Source organism: Sciurus carolinensis, chromosome 3 (assembly GCF_902686445.1).
Source record: "Sciurus carolinensis chromosome 3, mSciCar1.2, whole genome shotgun sequence".
Lineage (NCBI taxonomy): Eukaryota > Metazoa > Chordata > Mammalia > Rodentia > Sciuridae > Sciurus > Sciurus carolinensis.
The window spans coordinates 45,217,507-45,234,158 of record NC_062215.1 but is presented as its reverse complement, the minus strand read 5'-3'; the positions used below and the strand labels follow the sequence as shown (position 1 = coordinate 45,234,158).

The 16,652-nt window shown below is 36.7% G+C and overlaps 1 protein-coding gene and 2 pseudogenes across 2 annotated transcripts in view; 1 reads left to right on the top strand and 2 right to left on the bottom strand.

Annotated features, from left to right (window-relative positions):
* Window positions 1–9,725, bottom strand: part of LOC124979324 (protein SET-like) — a 73,355-nt pseudogene extending 63,630 nt beyond the window's left edge.
* LOC124979323 (germ cell-less protein-like 1) lies at window positions 9,724–11,720 on the top strand (annotated as a pseudogene).
* Window positions 11,721–14,960: 3,240 nt separating this feature from the next.
* The window catches only part of Pmp22 (peripheral myelin protein 22), a 33,839-nt gene continuing 32,147 nt past the window's right edge, over window positions 14,961–16,652 (bottom strand). For both annotated transcript variants that reach the window (XM_047546707.1, XM_047546706.1), the window contains exon 5: window positions 14,961–16,269. In XM_047546707.1, coding sequence (XP_047402663.1) covers window positions 16,106–16,269 — 164 coding nt within the window. In that variant the 3' untranslated portion in view covers window positions 14,961–16,105. The remainder of the gene's footprint in view (window positions 16,270–16,652) is intronic.

Genomic DNA, 16,652 nt, shown 5'->3' with positions numbered 1-16,652 from the left:
GACACACATACACACACACTCACTCATAGACATTAACAACACCCACAAAGCCCAGCCACCTGAGTAGCTTGAACATTAAATTTAAAAATCAAATTTCATCAGCAATACTCAGGAGTACCTTCCATGGACTCCATGAGGGATTCATAAGAAAGAACCATATCTAAAAGTTCATAAAAGGGAAGAGAATATGTTCACCAATAAACTTTTTGAATGTGAGCTAAGGAGTTTATTCATTTTCACATGGGACTGGAGATCCATGACTCTACTAAAACTTTGATTTCTGTTATAATCACATTTAGAGAAGTGCTGACCCTTGCAGAGTACAACCTGGACAAAGTTGGCTATGCTAAACTCATTACAGTATTGTAGATAATCAACAAAAACATGCTGAATTTAGGCAAAAATAAGAAATATATTTAAATACTGTATGATCTCATTCATACGTAAAATCTAAAAAAAAAAAAAAATCTCCAAAGTGAGAGCAGAATGGTGGTTATCAGAGGCTGGGGAGAGTGGGGAAGGGAAGCAGTGAAGAGAGGTTGGCCTACAAGGGCAGCTTAGATGAAGGAATAAGCTATGTTGCTCTATTGCACAGTAGGGTGACTATAGTTAGCAACAATGCATTATATATTTTCATAGCTAGAAGAAAGGATTTCAAATGTTCTCACAAATAAATGGTAAATGTTTAAGCTGATAGACATACTAATCTGATCATTATACAATGGGTACATGTACCAAAACATCATTGTACTCTCATAAATATGTCCAATTGTTATGTTAATACAGTTTAATTTTAAATATGAAATGCTGTTTTATCATCTTATGATGTATTGTGATTGTCGCCATTTTAATAAATATTCTTCTGCAACATTTTTAATGGCTTCTTGGTATTCCATTTTATGAATGCATCTTCGTTCCTTTAAACACTTTATTATTATTTCTATGTTTCACCCTTCTAAACAATTCTGAAATAAATATTGATTCAGCTAAGTCTCTGCATATGGTTGGTTTTGCCCTTAAAGTAAAATCTGAAGGTAGAATTGCTAGTCAGAGGATATTTTCATGTGCACTAATTATGGTATATATGCACAAATTATATCAACTGATGATCCTATACTAATGTTTCTTTTCCAATTTAGTACCCACAGTAAGTATTTTATTTTAATTTGTAATTTTTATTTGTTTGGCAAGAAATTATTAGAGATCAGAGGACAATTTGGCAAAAAATAGTAATAAACTGAATGAAACCTGAAAGGGAAAGGCAAGAAAAGTAAAAATGCTAATGGATTAGAAAAACATGTGAAAATGATAATACAATATTTTTAATAAAATAAGACAAATAAACCATTACCAAGACTAATAAATAAAAATGAGAAAATATAAACATGCAAAAATAGGCATAAGAAAAATAGTACAGGGGATTTAGAAAGACTATTAGAAATGCCTGCATAACTTTCTAAAAATAAATTTGAAACTATGAATAAAATATAAAATTTCCTAGAAAATAATTATCAAAATAAATTAGGAATTCAAATGTTTAAAAAGAACACAAATCAGGGGACAAATATTTGAGAAAAGTGTCAGAATACTATCCTTTAGTTGATAGAATAACTATCCAATAGTAAGGAGTTATAATTATGAGATTGTATCAAAACCTCAAGAAAAATCAATAATATCTATCTATATTACTCAATGTCCTTCCAATTAAATTATAAATTTACTATTTCTCTCTCAAAATGAAAAGTTAACATTTGCTTTCAAAATGAGAAGGGCTTCCTGTACAATTCTTATAGCATAAAAATTTGCCTAGCTGAGAACCATCAGAAAATTTGAATTAAAACAAAAATAACAACAACAAAAAAACGTAATTTGAGAGCACTGGAAGATCCTTGAGAATTCAGCAGTTCAGAGGAAGAAAACCTGTTGAAGTGACTTCCCAAATGTTCCTTCAAGGAATTTGTCAACTAATAAACAGAGAGGTTGAAAATCTGTCCGGAAAGCATATGGTTAGGACAGAAAAACTAAACGGAGTATTAGGCACCTAAAAGAGTTAAGGAGGCAAAATAAGAGTCAGAGCTACTAGGAAATTAAGGGTACAAGATCTCAGAGAAAAGAGAAAAGCCAAGAAGCAAGCCCTACCAGGCAGAGCAGCTATTTCCCTTGGTGCATTTGCAGTTTTGTACACAATGCACTCCCAGAGCCTGGAAACGGAGCACAATGTAGCTGCAGAAAGTGCAGTTCCTAGTCAAAACTCCACTTCTGAAAATTCCTAAGATTGAAATATTTCTCAGAAGTACTCAAGGATGGAAAATAAATGTCATCAAAACAATCCCCTGGGAAAACCCAACATTCTGTGAGCAAAGAAATGTGTTAACTGTTCATCTCCAATGTCCTGCTTGTTTTATAGCACTCAGAAGGACAAAGTATCTCATTCCTTTTTTAAAAAGTGATCAAAATCACAAAATAAAAGGTGCATTATTGTTCAACACTGAAAGAACAGATTTAATGAGACATTTAGGAACAGCTGGAGCAGGCAGCTGTCTGCTTTTCAACATCTTTACTGAGATGTAATTCTGAGGCCATAAAATCAACCCACTTGAAGTATAAAATTCATTGTTTTTCACACTTGCCTTTGTAAAAAAGATGTGTGACCACTACTACAGTTAATTTTAATAAAACATTTTCACCACCTTAAAAGGAAATGTCATGTCCTTTAGTTACTACAATCCTCTGTCCCTATCCTACTCCAAGCCTTGACTGACCACGAATCTACTTTCTGTTTCTCTACAGATTTCCCTGTTCTGGACTTTCCTGTGAATGGAATTATATAATAAGTAGTCCTTTTTTGATCAGATTTTTTCTTTAAGCATCCCACTTTCAAGGTTAACCCTTGCATGTTGAAGTACACTGTTCTTTTTTACAGATTATAAGATGGCTACATAACATTGTGTCCATTCATCAGTTAATGGACATTTGGGCTGTTTCCACTTTGGAGTCACCAGGAATAGAGCTGCTATCAACATCAGTGAACACGGTTTTCTGTGGGCATGTGTTCATTTCTTTTGGGTTTACACATAGGGATGGATTTCTGGGTCAGATCTATGTTTAATCCTTTGAGTAACTGACAGAATGTTTTCCAAAGTGGATGCCCTGTTTGTATATTCCTGTAATATGTAAGGGCTCCCATTCTTCCACTACCTCACCAACAGGTATTCCTATCAGAATTTTGGTTTTAACTAGCCTAGGGGGTAAGAAATGATATCTCATTGTGGATTTGATATACACTCCCCTGATAAATAATAATGATGGGCATCTTTTTTTATGAGCTTATGGGCCATTCATATATCTTCCTTGGACAAGTGTTTACTCAAGTGTTTTGCCCATTTTTAAGTTGATTTGTCTTTCGATTATTGAGTTGTGAGGATTCATTACATAATATATACACAAGTCCCTTATTTGATCTGTGATTTGCAAATATTTTCTTCTATTTGGTACACTGTCTCTTTACTTTATTCATGGTGTCCTTTTCCCCCACTTTTTTTAGTGTATTATAGGTGTACATAATAGTTGGATTCATTTTGACAAAATTATGCATGAATGGAATTTAATTTACTTCATTTCAGTCCCTGACCACCCCCACATCCTGAATTTCATGGTGTCCTTTGAAACACAATTCTTTTTATTTTGATGACATCCAGTTTATTGATTTTTTTTTTCTCTTTTGTTGCTCATGTTTTTAGTATTGTACCCAAGGATCCTTTGCCAAATCCAAAGCCACAAAGATTTACCACTGTTTTCTTCTAAAAGTTTTATGGTCTTAGTTCTTACATTTAGATTTTTGGTTCATTTTGAATTAATTTTGGCATTTGTGTTAGATAAAAGTCAGCTTCATACTTTTGTATCTGTTGGATTTTGTCAAGTACTTTTTCTGAGTCCATTTTGAGACATCATGTGATTATTTTTTTTTATTCTGTGAAAATGACACATTACACTTTTACATTCAATCTTTATCTTTGAATCTACTCAGATCATGTTTTTTCTTTTAGTCCAGTCTGACCATCTCTAACTTTTGATTGCTTTATTATAATCAAGCTTATTTAATGTTATTGAATTTGGATCTGTCATATTTTACCCTCTGCCCTATAATGCATTTCTCTCTCTCTTTTGTTTCTCTTTGCTTCTCTCTCTGGCCCTTGACCTGAACACCTCTGCGTGATAGGTGCACCAAGAATGTATGATTTATGCCACACTGGCGAGTCTCTGAGAAAAACAGGAAACCACCTTTATCTTAAAAATGGAAGGTCAAAGCAGAATGCTGGGTTTAGCAAAACCAAACCCGGTTTAAGCTGATTTGGATGACCCTTGACCAGTGTTTGCCCTCCAGATTTCATTTTAATGCTTTTCCTTAGTAAAGTGCCCACCTACTAAGGCCATGACAATTTAGAATTTCTATGGCAACCCCTGGAAGTAAAAAAAATATGGTCAGAGGAGGGGGTGATGAAACTTTTGGAGATATGGTGGCATCTTCCTGGAAAAGTCATATATATTCTGCCCACATTTCCTCCTTGTTTTTGACGCTCAGCATTTCTACTATGATGTGTTTTTCCTACTTGCATTAATACTTTAGTCTGATTCTTCCTACTGTAAGAAGGCATATGAACTACTTTTGCGTACTGCAGGTGGGGAGGATTGATCTGAGAGCTAAAACCCTGTTCCTTCCTTCTCTGACCTCTGAATCAAGTCCTGCCTCTTTGCTCCAATGACATCTGGTGTGATCTTTGGCTCTGATTCCCAGGGTTAAAGACATAGGGTTGGCTAGGTCACAATTTTATTTCTTGTTTTCTGTATCTCGCTCTCTCTCGCTCTCTCTCTCTCTCTCTCTGTTCCTTCTTTACTGCTTTCTTTTGCCATTCAAGGAGTATTTTCTGAGTAGCATTTTAATTTCTTTAATGGTTAGTATGGAAAAAATACTAGCTTAATTTGAGTGATATGTAGAAATGTTACTGTATATAGTTCTATTTTCTTCCCCCCTTTTTGTGGTGTTATTGTTATTATACTTATTGCATCTATTAATGTCACAACCCAATAATATATTGTTTAATTACTTTTCCGTCTGTATTCATTTCCTTAGCCCAGAACAACTTTGCCCCCACTGACTTCCTTGTGCTGTTTTTGATCATTATAGCTTATACCTATTACCCTATATGCTATAGGCTCAATAATATATTATATACATATTATTTTATACACTTAATTTTAAAACCAGTTGAGAAATAAGGCAAATACCAGGGTTCTTTGTGTTTTGGGTTGCTGGTTGTTTTTTGTTGTTGTTTGGGTTTGGGGGGGTGGTTGTGTATGAATTCAAATTACTCACTGGGGTCACCAGTTTTTAGCCCAACAAACTTCTCTGGTATTTTTCATAAGATGGGCTTGCCAGAACAAAATTCTCAGTTTTTGTTTATCTGGAAGGGTATTTTACCTTAATTTTTGAAAGATAGCATTATTGGAGAGAAGATTTTTATTTGCTAGCTTTTTCTTTGTGCCTTTTAAATATGCTACCCAGCTATCTCTTGTCCTTCATTGTTTCTTCTAGGAAGTCAGATGTTAATCTATTGGAATTCCCTTGTAATTATGGAGTCATTTTTCTCTTACAGTTCATGAATTTAAAGGTGTTCGCATATCCTGAGACTCTCATTATTGCTCTTTTTTTTTTTCTCATTGTTCTTCAGGAAGAAAAAGAAAAGATTATATATGTATATATATATATATACACACACACATATATGTGTGTATATGTATACATGTAAATATATATGTATATATGTAAAAGATTATATATGTATATATACATATATAAAATATATAAATATATTTATATATATATAAATATATGTGTATTTCCACAATTTTAAGCATCCACTAGAGGTCTTGGAATGTATCACTCAGGGATAAGCGGGACTACTGCTTCTTTTTTTTTTTTTTTTTTTTGTGGTATTGGGGATTGAACCCAGGGCCTTATGCTTGCAAGGCAAGCACTCCACTGACTGAGCTATCTCCCCAGCCCCTACTGCTTCTTTTGTTTCCTTCCCTGTGTATGGGTCATGCTTTTCTGTTTCTTTGCATGCCTCATAAGTTTTTTCTTTCTGTGGAAACTGGACAGTTACATATAATGAAAACTACATATATAGACCCAAACCCAGAGTTGCTAATATATATATTACATATATTATATTAGTTTGGGTCTCCTACTCAGGCACTGCTTGTGCAGAATCACTGTCCATCTATTCAGCATTTTTACTATGATGTGTTTATTATGGATCTCTTTGTGTTTATCTGACTCTCATTCATTCCTGAATAAATCTCTGAGACTCTTATTTTTGCTCATTCTTTTATTTTTCTCCCTGTTCTTCAGTTTGTGGGCTATTGCTGTCCACCTATTTTCAAGTTCAATTATTCTTTCTTCTACTAGTTCATATTTAACATTGAATACATTTGATGATTTTTTAAAAAATTTATACTTTCAACAACATAATTTCCATTTGGTTCTTTTATGTAAATTTTCTCTCTTATATTCTTTATTTGATGCAACATTATCATAATTCTTTTATTTCTTTATTTGTTTTCTCTTAGTTCTTTGAACATGTTTATAATGCCTGCTTGAAAGTCTTTTTCTGATAAATCCAACATTTGATCTCTCTCACAGATAGCACAGGTCACCCTTATTCACAGTTTCACTTCCTCCAATTTTCTACCTGCAGTCAACTGTACTCTGAAAATATTAAATGGAAAATTCAAAAAATAAGTAAGTTTCAAATTAGGTGCCATCCTGAGTAGTATAATGAAACTTTGTACTGTCTCTCCTGGGAAAATGAATAATATCTTTGTTCAGTGTATCCATCCTGTGTATGCTACCCACCTGTTACTACTCACTTAGTAGTCATTTTGATTATTAATTCAATTGTCACAGTACCATAGCACCTGTGTTTAAGTAACCCCTATGTAGTGACCTAACTACATCACAATGTCTGTCATCCACCTTACTTCATCTCATCCTGTAAGCATCATATCATAATCTCACATCATTACAAGAAGAGTGAATACTGTATAATAAGATATCTTGAGAGAGACTAAATTTTCATAATTTTTATTATAGTATATTATTATAAGTTCTCTAAATTATTGTTGTGTCATAATATGCCAAATTTATAAATTAAACTTTATCATAGGTATATAAGTATAGAAAAGATATACTATATAGAGAGTTTGGTAATATCCAGTTTCAGCAATGTACTAGGGTCTTATAAGGTATCATCCAGGGATAGGATAAGAGGGATCACTCTATCTGCTTCCTCCTACCTCCCACAGGTCATACTATTCTGTTTCTTTGCATGTCTCATAATTTTTTCTCTTAAAGTGAAACTGAATATTTTACATTATATGTATGGTAGCACCTCTGGGTTTGGGTCTTCCTACTCATGGGTTTATTTTTGTTATTTTCCTGTTTGTTTAGTGATTGACTGGATTATTTTAATAAGTCCTCCTTACAGACTTCTGATATGGTTCCTCAGGCAGAGCTTTGGGTATGTTCATAGTCACCTAGGATGACAGTGATTTTTGTAGGGTTCCCTCTCTCTCCCTGACCAAACATCAGTTATTAAACTTGCTTATTGCTGATTGCTCAACTCTTTTCAACAATACTCTGGGTAATAAATAGCTCTACAAAAGAATCCAACCAAATTCTGACTCCTTTCAAGGAATAGTTTCTGCAGTGTTTGAATTTAGTTTAGACCCCAGGAGACCTCCTCCTTGTATTATTCCTTGGTTCTCTCCGGCCAAGCAGCATGCCTAGCAATTTAGCCTTTTCTTGGATTTCCTCCCACTTATCTTTCACCATAACTTCCACTATCCTTGAGAGTGCCTTAGACCTTAAACTTCTTCACTACCTAAATGAAGTCAGTTCCTTAGGAAGAGATTAGGAGCTAGCTATTATGTCACCTATTTTTTCACTCAGGCAAAATCTGAGCCAAGGCTTATAGGAGGTGGGGAAAACAGCAAACTTCTCTCAGGCACCCTGACTCTAGGAGCTGCGCACTTGAACAGGGTTTGGAGACTGGTCTGGTTATCAGCTTATCTCTCCTGATTGAAACCCTTACCTCATAAGCAGGGCAAGAATGATCAATGTCCCAGAATCCTTAGCACAAAGCACCCAAGGTACAGCTTCCATTCCAAAAACGGGGTTTGGATGGTAAAAGGAAGTGGCCACCTCTCAGTCACACTCATCTGGAGCTTAGCCTCAGTAATAGGTAGTAGGGGCAGAATGAAAAATGCTGAGTCCAATTTCCTCTGGAAAGAAAGTCTTCTGGTTAGGAGCTGGGGAGGGAGCTCTACGTTACTGGCTGGGGCAGTTGAGTGGAGTTTCTACCTCACTGAACTGGGAGGGGAGAAGGAGAGCAATCTTGGTTCAAATAGCACCAACTATTACCTTTCTTATCAAAATTTCACAATTGTTCTCACATAGATGTTTCTGTGTTTGTCATTTTTATCTATTTTATTTTATTTTGTGTATTTATTTATCTAGATACCAGGGATTGAACCCAGGGACACTAAAGCACATCCTCAGACTTTTATTTATTTTATTTTTAATTTTTGAGATAGAATCTCGCTAAGTTGCTTAGGGTCTTGCTAAACTTGCTAAGGCTGGCTTTTGAACTTGCAATGCTCCTGCTTCAGCCTCCCCAGTCGCTGCAATTAGAGGCATGTGTGCATCATGCCCAAGGTATTTGCTGTTTGTCCTTAGGAACATTTTCAGAGACTTTAATTTTTTCTTTTCTTTCTTTCTTCCTTTTTAAAAAAATTTTTTCAAGTTCACACCAGTATCCCAGGGCAGCTGGTGGGTTGACATTCTCAGGCTATCATGCTGGAAATTTGTCTCTGGCCTCTTTTCTTTCCTCAGTTAATTCAGAGGCAGTGGTAAAGGAGACAGCAGCGCTGGATGACCAATCTTGATGCTAAATTCTGCTCAGGACAAACATGGCAAATATGTCCTGCAGTTCAGCAAATAGCTGAGAAAAATGGAGAACGTGCTATGGTTTGAATATAGTTTGTCCCCCAACATTCACATTCTAGAAACTGGGTCTCTGGTGTGGCAATGTTGAGGTGGCAAACCTTTAAGTGGTAGGGTTTAGTGGGAGGTGGTTGTTATTGGGGACGCCACCCTCAGAAGAGATTAATGCTGGTCTCAAAGAGTAAGTTAGCTCTAAAGACCGAAGGTTGTTATGCAAGTTCACCCCACACATTTGGTCCCTTCTTCATGTGGCCATTTTCCTTTCTGCTTCACTACTACCATGTGAAGCAACCACAAAGGCCCTTACCAAACCATTTGGGCCTCCTATTCTTGAACTTTCAGCTTCTGAAACTGTAAGCTAAACACACACCTTTTATGTATAGCCTCACGTATTCTGTTTTTCACAACAGAAAATAGACTAAGAGAAGACTACATAATACATGGAACTGTTGCTGCATGTGCAAGCTCCCTACAGCCTGCTCTGTGTTATGAAAGTGGGGTGGGGGTGGGGGAGAGGGGGTGGGGGTACTTGGTACTGCCCTCAGCTCTGGCCAGGCCGAGGATGGAAACTGTAGTGTGTGCTGCAACGGTTGGGGCTGCTGGTGAAAAAGTAGTAGTGTAGGCACCTGGGCAGGGAGGAGGCTGTGGGTAGACCGGCCATGACGGCAAACCCTCTCTCCTCTGGGATTCTTGAAGCATGCTCCCTAAAGTAGCAGGGAGCCGTGTCCCTTGGCCTGCCGAGCAGCCCCAGTGCTGTGCCACCCGCGGCCAGCCTGAGCCCAGCAGAAAGTGGAGCAGAAGGGCCTTTCGCTGCTTTCATTCCAACTTCAGACAGATGAGGATGAGGAGGAAGGCGACAGGCAGCAGAGGCTCCTCAACATCCCTGGAGGAGAAAAAATTAAAGAGGACATCCGAATATATTTAACAAGCATTATTTTTGAATGGTGACAATGGTGACTTTAAGATTTGTGTTCCAGGATTGGAGCTTACACAAAATATATTTATGTCAGTTGGGCTACTTTTCTAGTATGTTCCATAGTTCTTGGAAGGAATCCACCATGAATATGACTGAACTGGAGATTCCTGAGCAGAATATTGATACAGAAGCACTGCAGGTTGCCTTTGGATCACTGTATAGGGACTAAGTCTAAGAAAGTCCAGTAGAGTTATTCCCATTTTGGCAGCAGCTAGTATGCTGCAGTTGGATGGTTTAATACAGCAGTGTGGTGAGACAATGAAGGAAGCAATTAATATGAAAACTGTGACTATTACTCATCAGCAGGGACTATGAATAAGATTCTATAAAGAAGTAGTGCCTTGAATAACTTCTAAACAATTTGATGACTTACCAGAATGTTAAGCTTTTTTAAAGAACTCAGTATAAACATCATGAAACAGTTCATTGGTTCATCTAACTTATTTGTGATGCGAGTATAGATGGATGTACGTATAGCTCTAAAAATGTGGATATTCCTTCAACTCATGCCTTCTTGGAACAGATCTTTAATAAAACAGATTTTGATGGAAACAGATGTCTGGTTTTCTAGGCAGAAAAAATATTTGAAGGCATTACCTTCCTTGAAACTGAGCAAGTAAAACCATTTGTGTCAGTGTTCAGACATCTAAGGTTATTGTATATTATCAGTGATCTAACTTCTGGAAGGATTATTGAATAAGATTCTCTAGAACCTTCAGAATGACCATCTTCTGTGCATAAACAGCAGTGGCTTGCTATGCTCCTGGGAGAACAAGACGGTGAAGTGGGATCATGTTTGCTTTCTTTTGATAGTAGTGGGAAACTAGCATGTAGTAGAGCAACTTGTGATCAAATACTTATACTTGAAAAGGATCAGGAGCAAGTGGTGATGAACTTGGACAGCAGGCTCCTGATGTTCCCTTTACATGTCTGCCAAAAATTATTGCATATATCATCAGGAAAAAAAAGAATTAAAAGTAATCATTACCCAGGAAAATCCATAAAACTGAGGATCATTATCAGTTGGAAACAGTAGCATTTAGAAAACATTTTAGGCCGGCTTTAACTTAATGACCCTACTGCTATCTATTCACATCTAAGGTGACAATAACAAAAGCCCTATGTCCTGTACAGACAATACAGAGTATAGGTCCTATCCTTCTTACATTTCTCAACACATATGAAAAAGCATTTTAAAGCCAAGAAAGTATCTGTCAAACCATATATGTTATAAAGATGTCACCTCATCCTTTTAATTAAGCATCAGTAGAATATTTCACCTTTCTTCACAACCAAATAAGGATTTAAATTTTAGCTTAAAATTTGATTCTGCATAATGTTGGTGAACTTCATTTATCCACCTGTAAGTTTATTTTTATTTTTCTAAAAGAATGCTAAAGAAATAATTTGAATGGCCAATGACAAATGCTCTTTCAGATGGTGGCTTTAAAGCTATTTTTTTTTCAATTGCTCATTTTGATTCCTCCACATAGTCTAATATCTTTCCAGTCTATACATGTTTTTAATCATTAAATACTATTTTCATGATTTGGGGAGGATAAGCTGAGGAATTTTTAAAAAAAGTATTTTCATGATTCTGTTTTTTTTTCTAATACAGCTTTCCTAGGATTTTTAACAACAACAAAAATCAGCTTTAGACCTTCAAATGAACTCAAGTGAGAGGAAAACCAGTTTGATTTTGAGGATATTCCTTTGCCTTATATTGTTTTGTCTTTGGCATTCTGTATACCTTTTTGTTAGGTTATGAATCATTTAAGCTCTGGATATTACAGTTTTAAACATTTCCATGATCTCTGATATTTACAATTATTTATGTTCAATTTTTAGTTGAGAATTCCGTTTCATACTTGAACCAGGACATTGACCTCTAAATTGAGTCTTTGAGTTATACATACTAACAGAAATTTCATAGAAAATGTACATAATGTTGGAGGATCTAACATAGAAGTTGATAATAGAGCATTAATATAAAAATAAAATTATTTTTTCAGAAATGAGATGTACACTTGTGATTTACATATGTGGGTTTCTTGTGTTTATTGCTATTTTAAAAATAGCCAATGCTCATTTTCCTTCAAAAGTAAGTACTTTAGTGGTTAATGTGTATTTTAGTATGTTTTTAAACATGGGATTCATTTTTATGTATCTGTGCAAATAATAAATGCCCTTTTGTAAAAAGGAAAAAAAAATACATAATGGCATTTGGTACTCTAACTGTAGATATAAAGTACCCTGGTATCCACTTCCTTGGTGAAATTCACCCTAACAGATTGTTTGCTGCGCATCAAATACTAGATCACACTTAGTCTAGGCTGCAGCAGACAGGTTCTCAGGGTGATAAAACTGTCCCAGAATGGGAAATCATATCAGTTATATCCAAGGGAACTGGTCACAGACAAGCTATTTCTACTTAAGTATCTTTATTTGAACATTCCTTTGTTCTTGATCAACCCTATGAGTTACATGCAGAAAGGTAAGGTCTATAGATCTAGTGGAGTTGGTGTAGTTTTTCTGGAGACTAAGCTGGCAATGTTTACTAAATTAAAAAAAAATGTCCTTTTGTCTTGGCAATATTTATCAGGAATGTAACACTTGGACATACTTCAAAAATTCACCAATATTAATTTATAAGGGTGTCTATTGAAACGTTTTGGATAATAATATAAAACAAAACACAACAAAAGGTGCTTATGACTGGGACTGGTAAGTAGAGATTTGTGTAGCTACAAAGTAAAATACTATATAGAATTTTAAAAGAATGAAGCAGAGTTCATTAACAAAGAATAAGGTATATGTCAATCTAGAATGATCCCCAATTTTTTTATCAGAATAAAAAATAGTATATAGAAGATATAGAATAGTGAGAAGTATGATCACTTTTGTATAAATTTTTAAAGTAGATGAATGGATATATATGTATTGAATATTTTTTTTCTTGAAGAAATTATGTATTATGACCAGTTGCCTTTGGCAAGACAATATGAGGAAGGAAATAGGCTTTCAGATTTTACTCTCTCTAGATATGTTAGAATGCTATAACCCTATTTATAAATTACTTTTTAAAAGCTCAACAGGCTTACCTGGGTGGGGAGATGTGAAGGACATTTTTGCTTTCTTTTTTGTTCTTACCTGTACTAGTTTTAAATAAAAAGTTTTAAATGACAGTGTATGAAATAAAATGTATGTTTTCAAAATATAACAGCATGGTATGGAATTCCTAGTTTTCTCTATCTCTTAGTCTCACATGTATCCCTTTCACGGCCATCTGTGCAACCTTAATATGTAGAAGTACACTCTGCTGTCATGTATCCTAAATAGAACAAATAACAAAATGAACAAATGAATGAATAAAATCATGTTAACATTTTAAAACAGCATGGGAGAAGCTCTTCTGTCATAGATGTTCAGGCAGAAAAACATCAGGTGCCTATAGGTGGCTTCATTGTAGGCTCTCACATCAGCATCACCAGATATGCAGAATTTCAGGTTCCACTCAGATCAATTCAGTAACAATCTGTATTATCCAAGATTTCCAGGTGAATCCTGAGGTTTCTTCCCTGGTTACATGTTGTAACTACCATCATGAACACATGGAATCCAACTTGCTTGGATGAGTCCCTGTATGGGAGATTCCAGTGTATGACCTGGTATAGGAACCCCATACAAATCAATATCCAATATCTCCTTCTTTTTGCTCCTTCAAATACTCCTCTCTTGTGACATTTGTGATAATCACTCTAACCCATAGAGTACTTTGTAGTTACCAGTTCCTTTTTTTTTTTTTTTTTGGTACTAAGGACTAAACCTAGGGGATTTACAGTACTGAGCTACATCTCCATCCCTTTTTATTTATTGTTTTATTTTGAGACAGGATCTTGCTAAGTTGTTTAGAACCTCACTAAATTGCTGAGTCTGGCGTTGATTTTGGGATCCTCCTGCCTGGGCTTCAGGAGCGGCTGGGATTACAGGCTTGTGTCAACATCTGGACTACCTGTTACTATTCTGAACACTTTACCTATATCATCTCTATAATCCTCACAATCCCATAATCTTGCCATTCACAGCTCCTCCTACTGATAAGGAAATGAAATTTTAAGAGTTTAAGTAAGCTTTTCAGCCTCCCACAGTTGGTAAGTGGAAGAGGGCAGGCTTGAACACAGGGTGCCTGATTTTTGTGCTTTTAACACCATTATAGTTACTTGTGTTCCTTGATTCTCTCTTCAAAATGTGACCTTTCAATGTCAGGGATAATGTCATTTTTTCTTTATCTCTGGTGCCCAGTTGAAAAGATGGCCTTAATAAACATTGAAGAATGTCAAGTGCATCATCAGCTTGACATAATATAGATGCACAATAAAAGATTGACAAATAAAAATTGTGAGATTCAGCCCCAAAACCTGGAGTCAGATGACACGGTTGCCTTTTCTTTGTCTTAGGATGGTAGGAGTTCAGTTGGCACTGACTAAATGTCTTATCCAGAAGTCTAACCCTAGGTTGCCATAATTCAGACCTTCCACTGTCAACATTAGGGACCTGTGTTGTTCATGCCAACCTTCCTGTATATTAGGCAGTTCATTTCATGCCTCTGTGTTCCCAACGCAGGTTATCAGAAAACAGCACAGAAAGAGGGCTAAGTTAAATGAAACTCAAGTTCTTTCCAGACCATTTACAGCCTTCATCTTCATTACAATTCCCAGCTCTTCAATTAACAGACATTTGCACAGACATCTGAAAGCATCGTATCCTTCCCTTAGCCTGTAAGACAGATGTGATCCTGGTCCTTAACACCACTCTGAAACCCCAAACACCATTTCGATCTTGCTTTCCACTGAAGCTCTTTACCCTACCCTGACATGCACCTTGTACCCATACCTAGGTCCCACAAAAACCCAAGAGAGGTCAGTGAGTTACTCTGATGTTTATTTTAATGCATCTTAGTCCACACAGTTGGTATAAAATCAGAAAAAGCAAAGCAAAAAAATAAAGGTCTGGAGTCTTAGCATCAGAAGGGCACCGTATATACATCTACAGTTGGTGGCCAATACGAATCATTGCCAGACAGTCCTTGGAGGCACAGAACACTCTAGACCCAGCTAAGCCCTGGGAACTCAAGTCCCAAAGGTCTAGACATTTGTCCTGATGCTCCGACCGTATGAAAAATGTGGAAGTGATGAAGACTTTAAGATTTATTAATTATAGTAATAACAGCAGCCTAACTAGGTACAAAAGCGGTTATAAACCATTTATATTACACAGAATTTTCAGGTCTCCATTCTACTTTATGTCATAAAATTGTTAATTGAATTTCCAGTGAGTCGTTTAGATGATTAGTGATAATAAGGAATGGTAAATCCATAGCACCATTTCACAGGTCTGTTGTCACTGATTTCTCATTTACACAGGTGACCAAGATACTCCACCTGCAAGGGCAAGTATTCCAAAGCCACAGGCCGTGTTTTTGCAAAGGGCTCCAGTCTGGGGCGTTTTTGCCGTGTGTGCTTAAAGGCTTCACACAGAGGTTTAGGCAGTGAATGTTTCTGTTAAATGCACTGGGTCACCCACAATATAAGGGTTTGGGGGCATCTGGGGTTCAAGCCCCACACTTTGGTTTTCCATGAGGTGGAGTGGGAGGGAGGTATCTTCTTTCAGATGAAAGGGAAGGGGTCAGATTCGAGTTACTTTACTTCTGGGCAAAACAAAAAGATTGAAAAACAAAATGAAAATACTGCGCTTGATTATACCGTTAGGATGTAAAGTTCCTTAGCTACTTTAAGGTTCAACACGAGGCTGATGGTCAACATGAAAAGCAAACAATACTATGTACATATATGTAAAAAGTGTTATAAATAGGTTTTATAAACCATAGATATTATATACATCTTTGATCAACAGCAATCCCCCCCCTCAACTGCTTTCTGTTTGGTTTGGCTTGAGTTTGGGTTCTTTTGGCTAGCATTTTATTTATGTTATTTTTTCCTGTTTTCTGGTTTCCTTCCTCCCTTCCCTGTGTACGCTCAGAGCCTCAGACGGACCGTCAGGGCGCCTCATTCGCGTTTCCGTAAGATCACATAGATGACGCCGCTGAGAAGAGCCAGGGGGAAGGCCACCCATGCCAGGATGTAGGCAAAGCCGTAGGAGTAGTCAGAGTTGAGATGCCACTCGTAGTGCCTCACGGTGTAGATGGCGGCTGCACTCATCACGCACAGACCTGGGGAGGGGGACAAGCAGGTGAGGGAGAGTTCAGGTTGGGGCAACCCTTCTCCGCCACCCCCAACTCTGACAGTGCTGAGCCAGGAGAGCATTTCTAACTCTGGAAGGAGTCTGCTTCCAGGTTCAGAATCGAGAGGAGGCAGCTGGATGAGATGGGAAAGAGCAAAACGACTTGTTCTCCAGTTCCAATTTAGGCTACTACGGCCATAACTTCTGAAGGTCCTCAGCGTATTTTCTATCACCATTTTTTTCTTTCACTGTCGTCAACTCCCAGGCCAAAAGTGAACATTGGGATTGCAAGATAAACCTATCTGTCCCTTTCCAAGGGTGAGTGCCTATGGGCACTGCTGGGCAAAGAAGAATAAAATGAGGTGAGGAGAA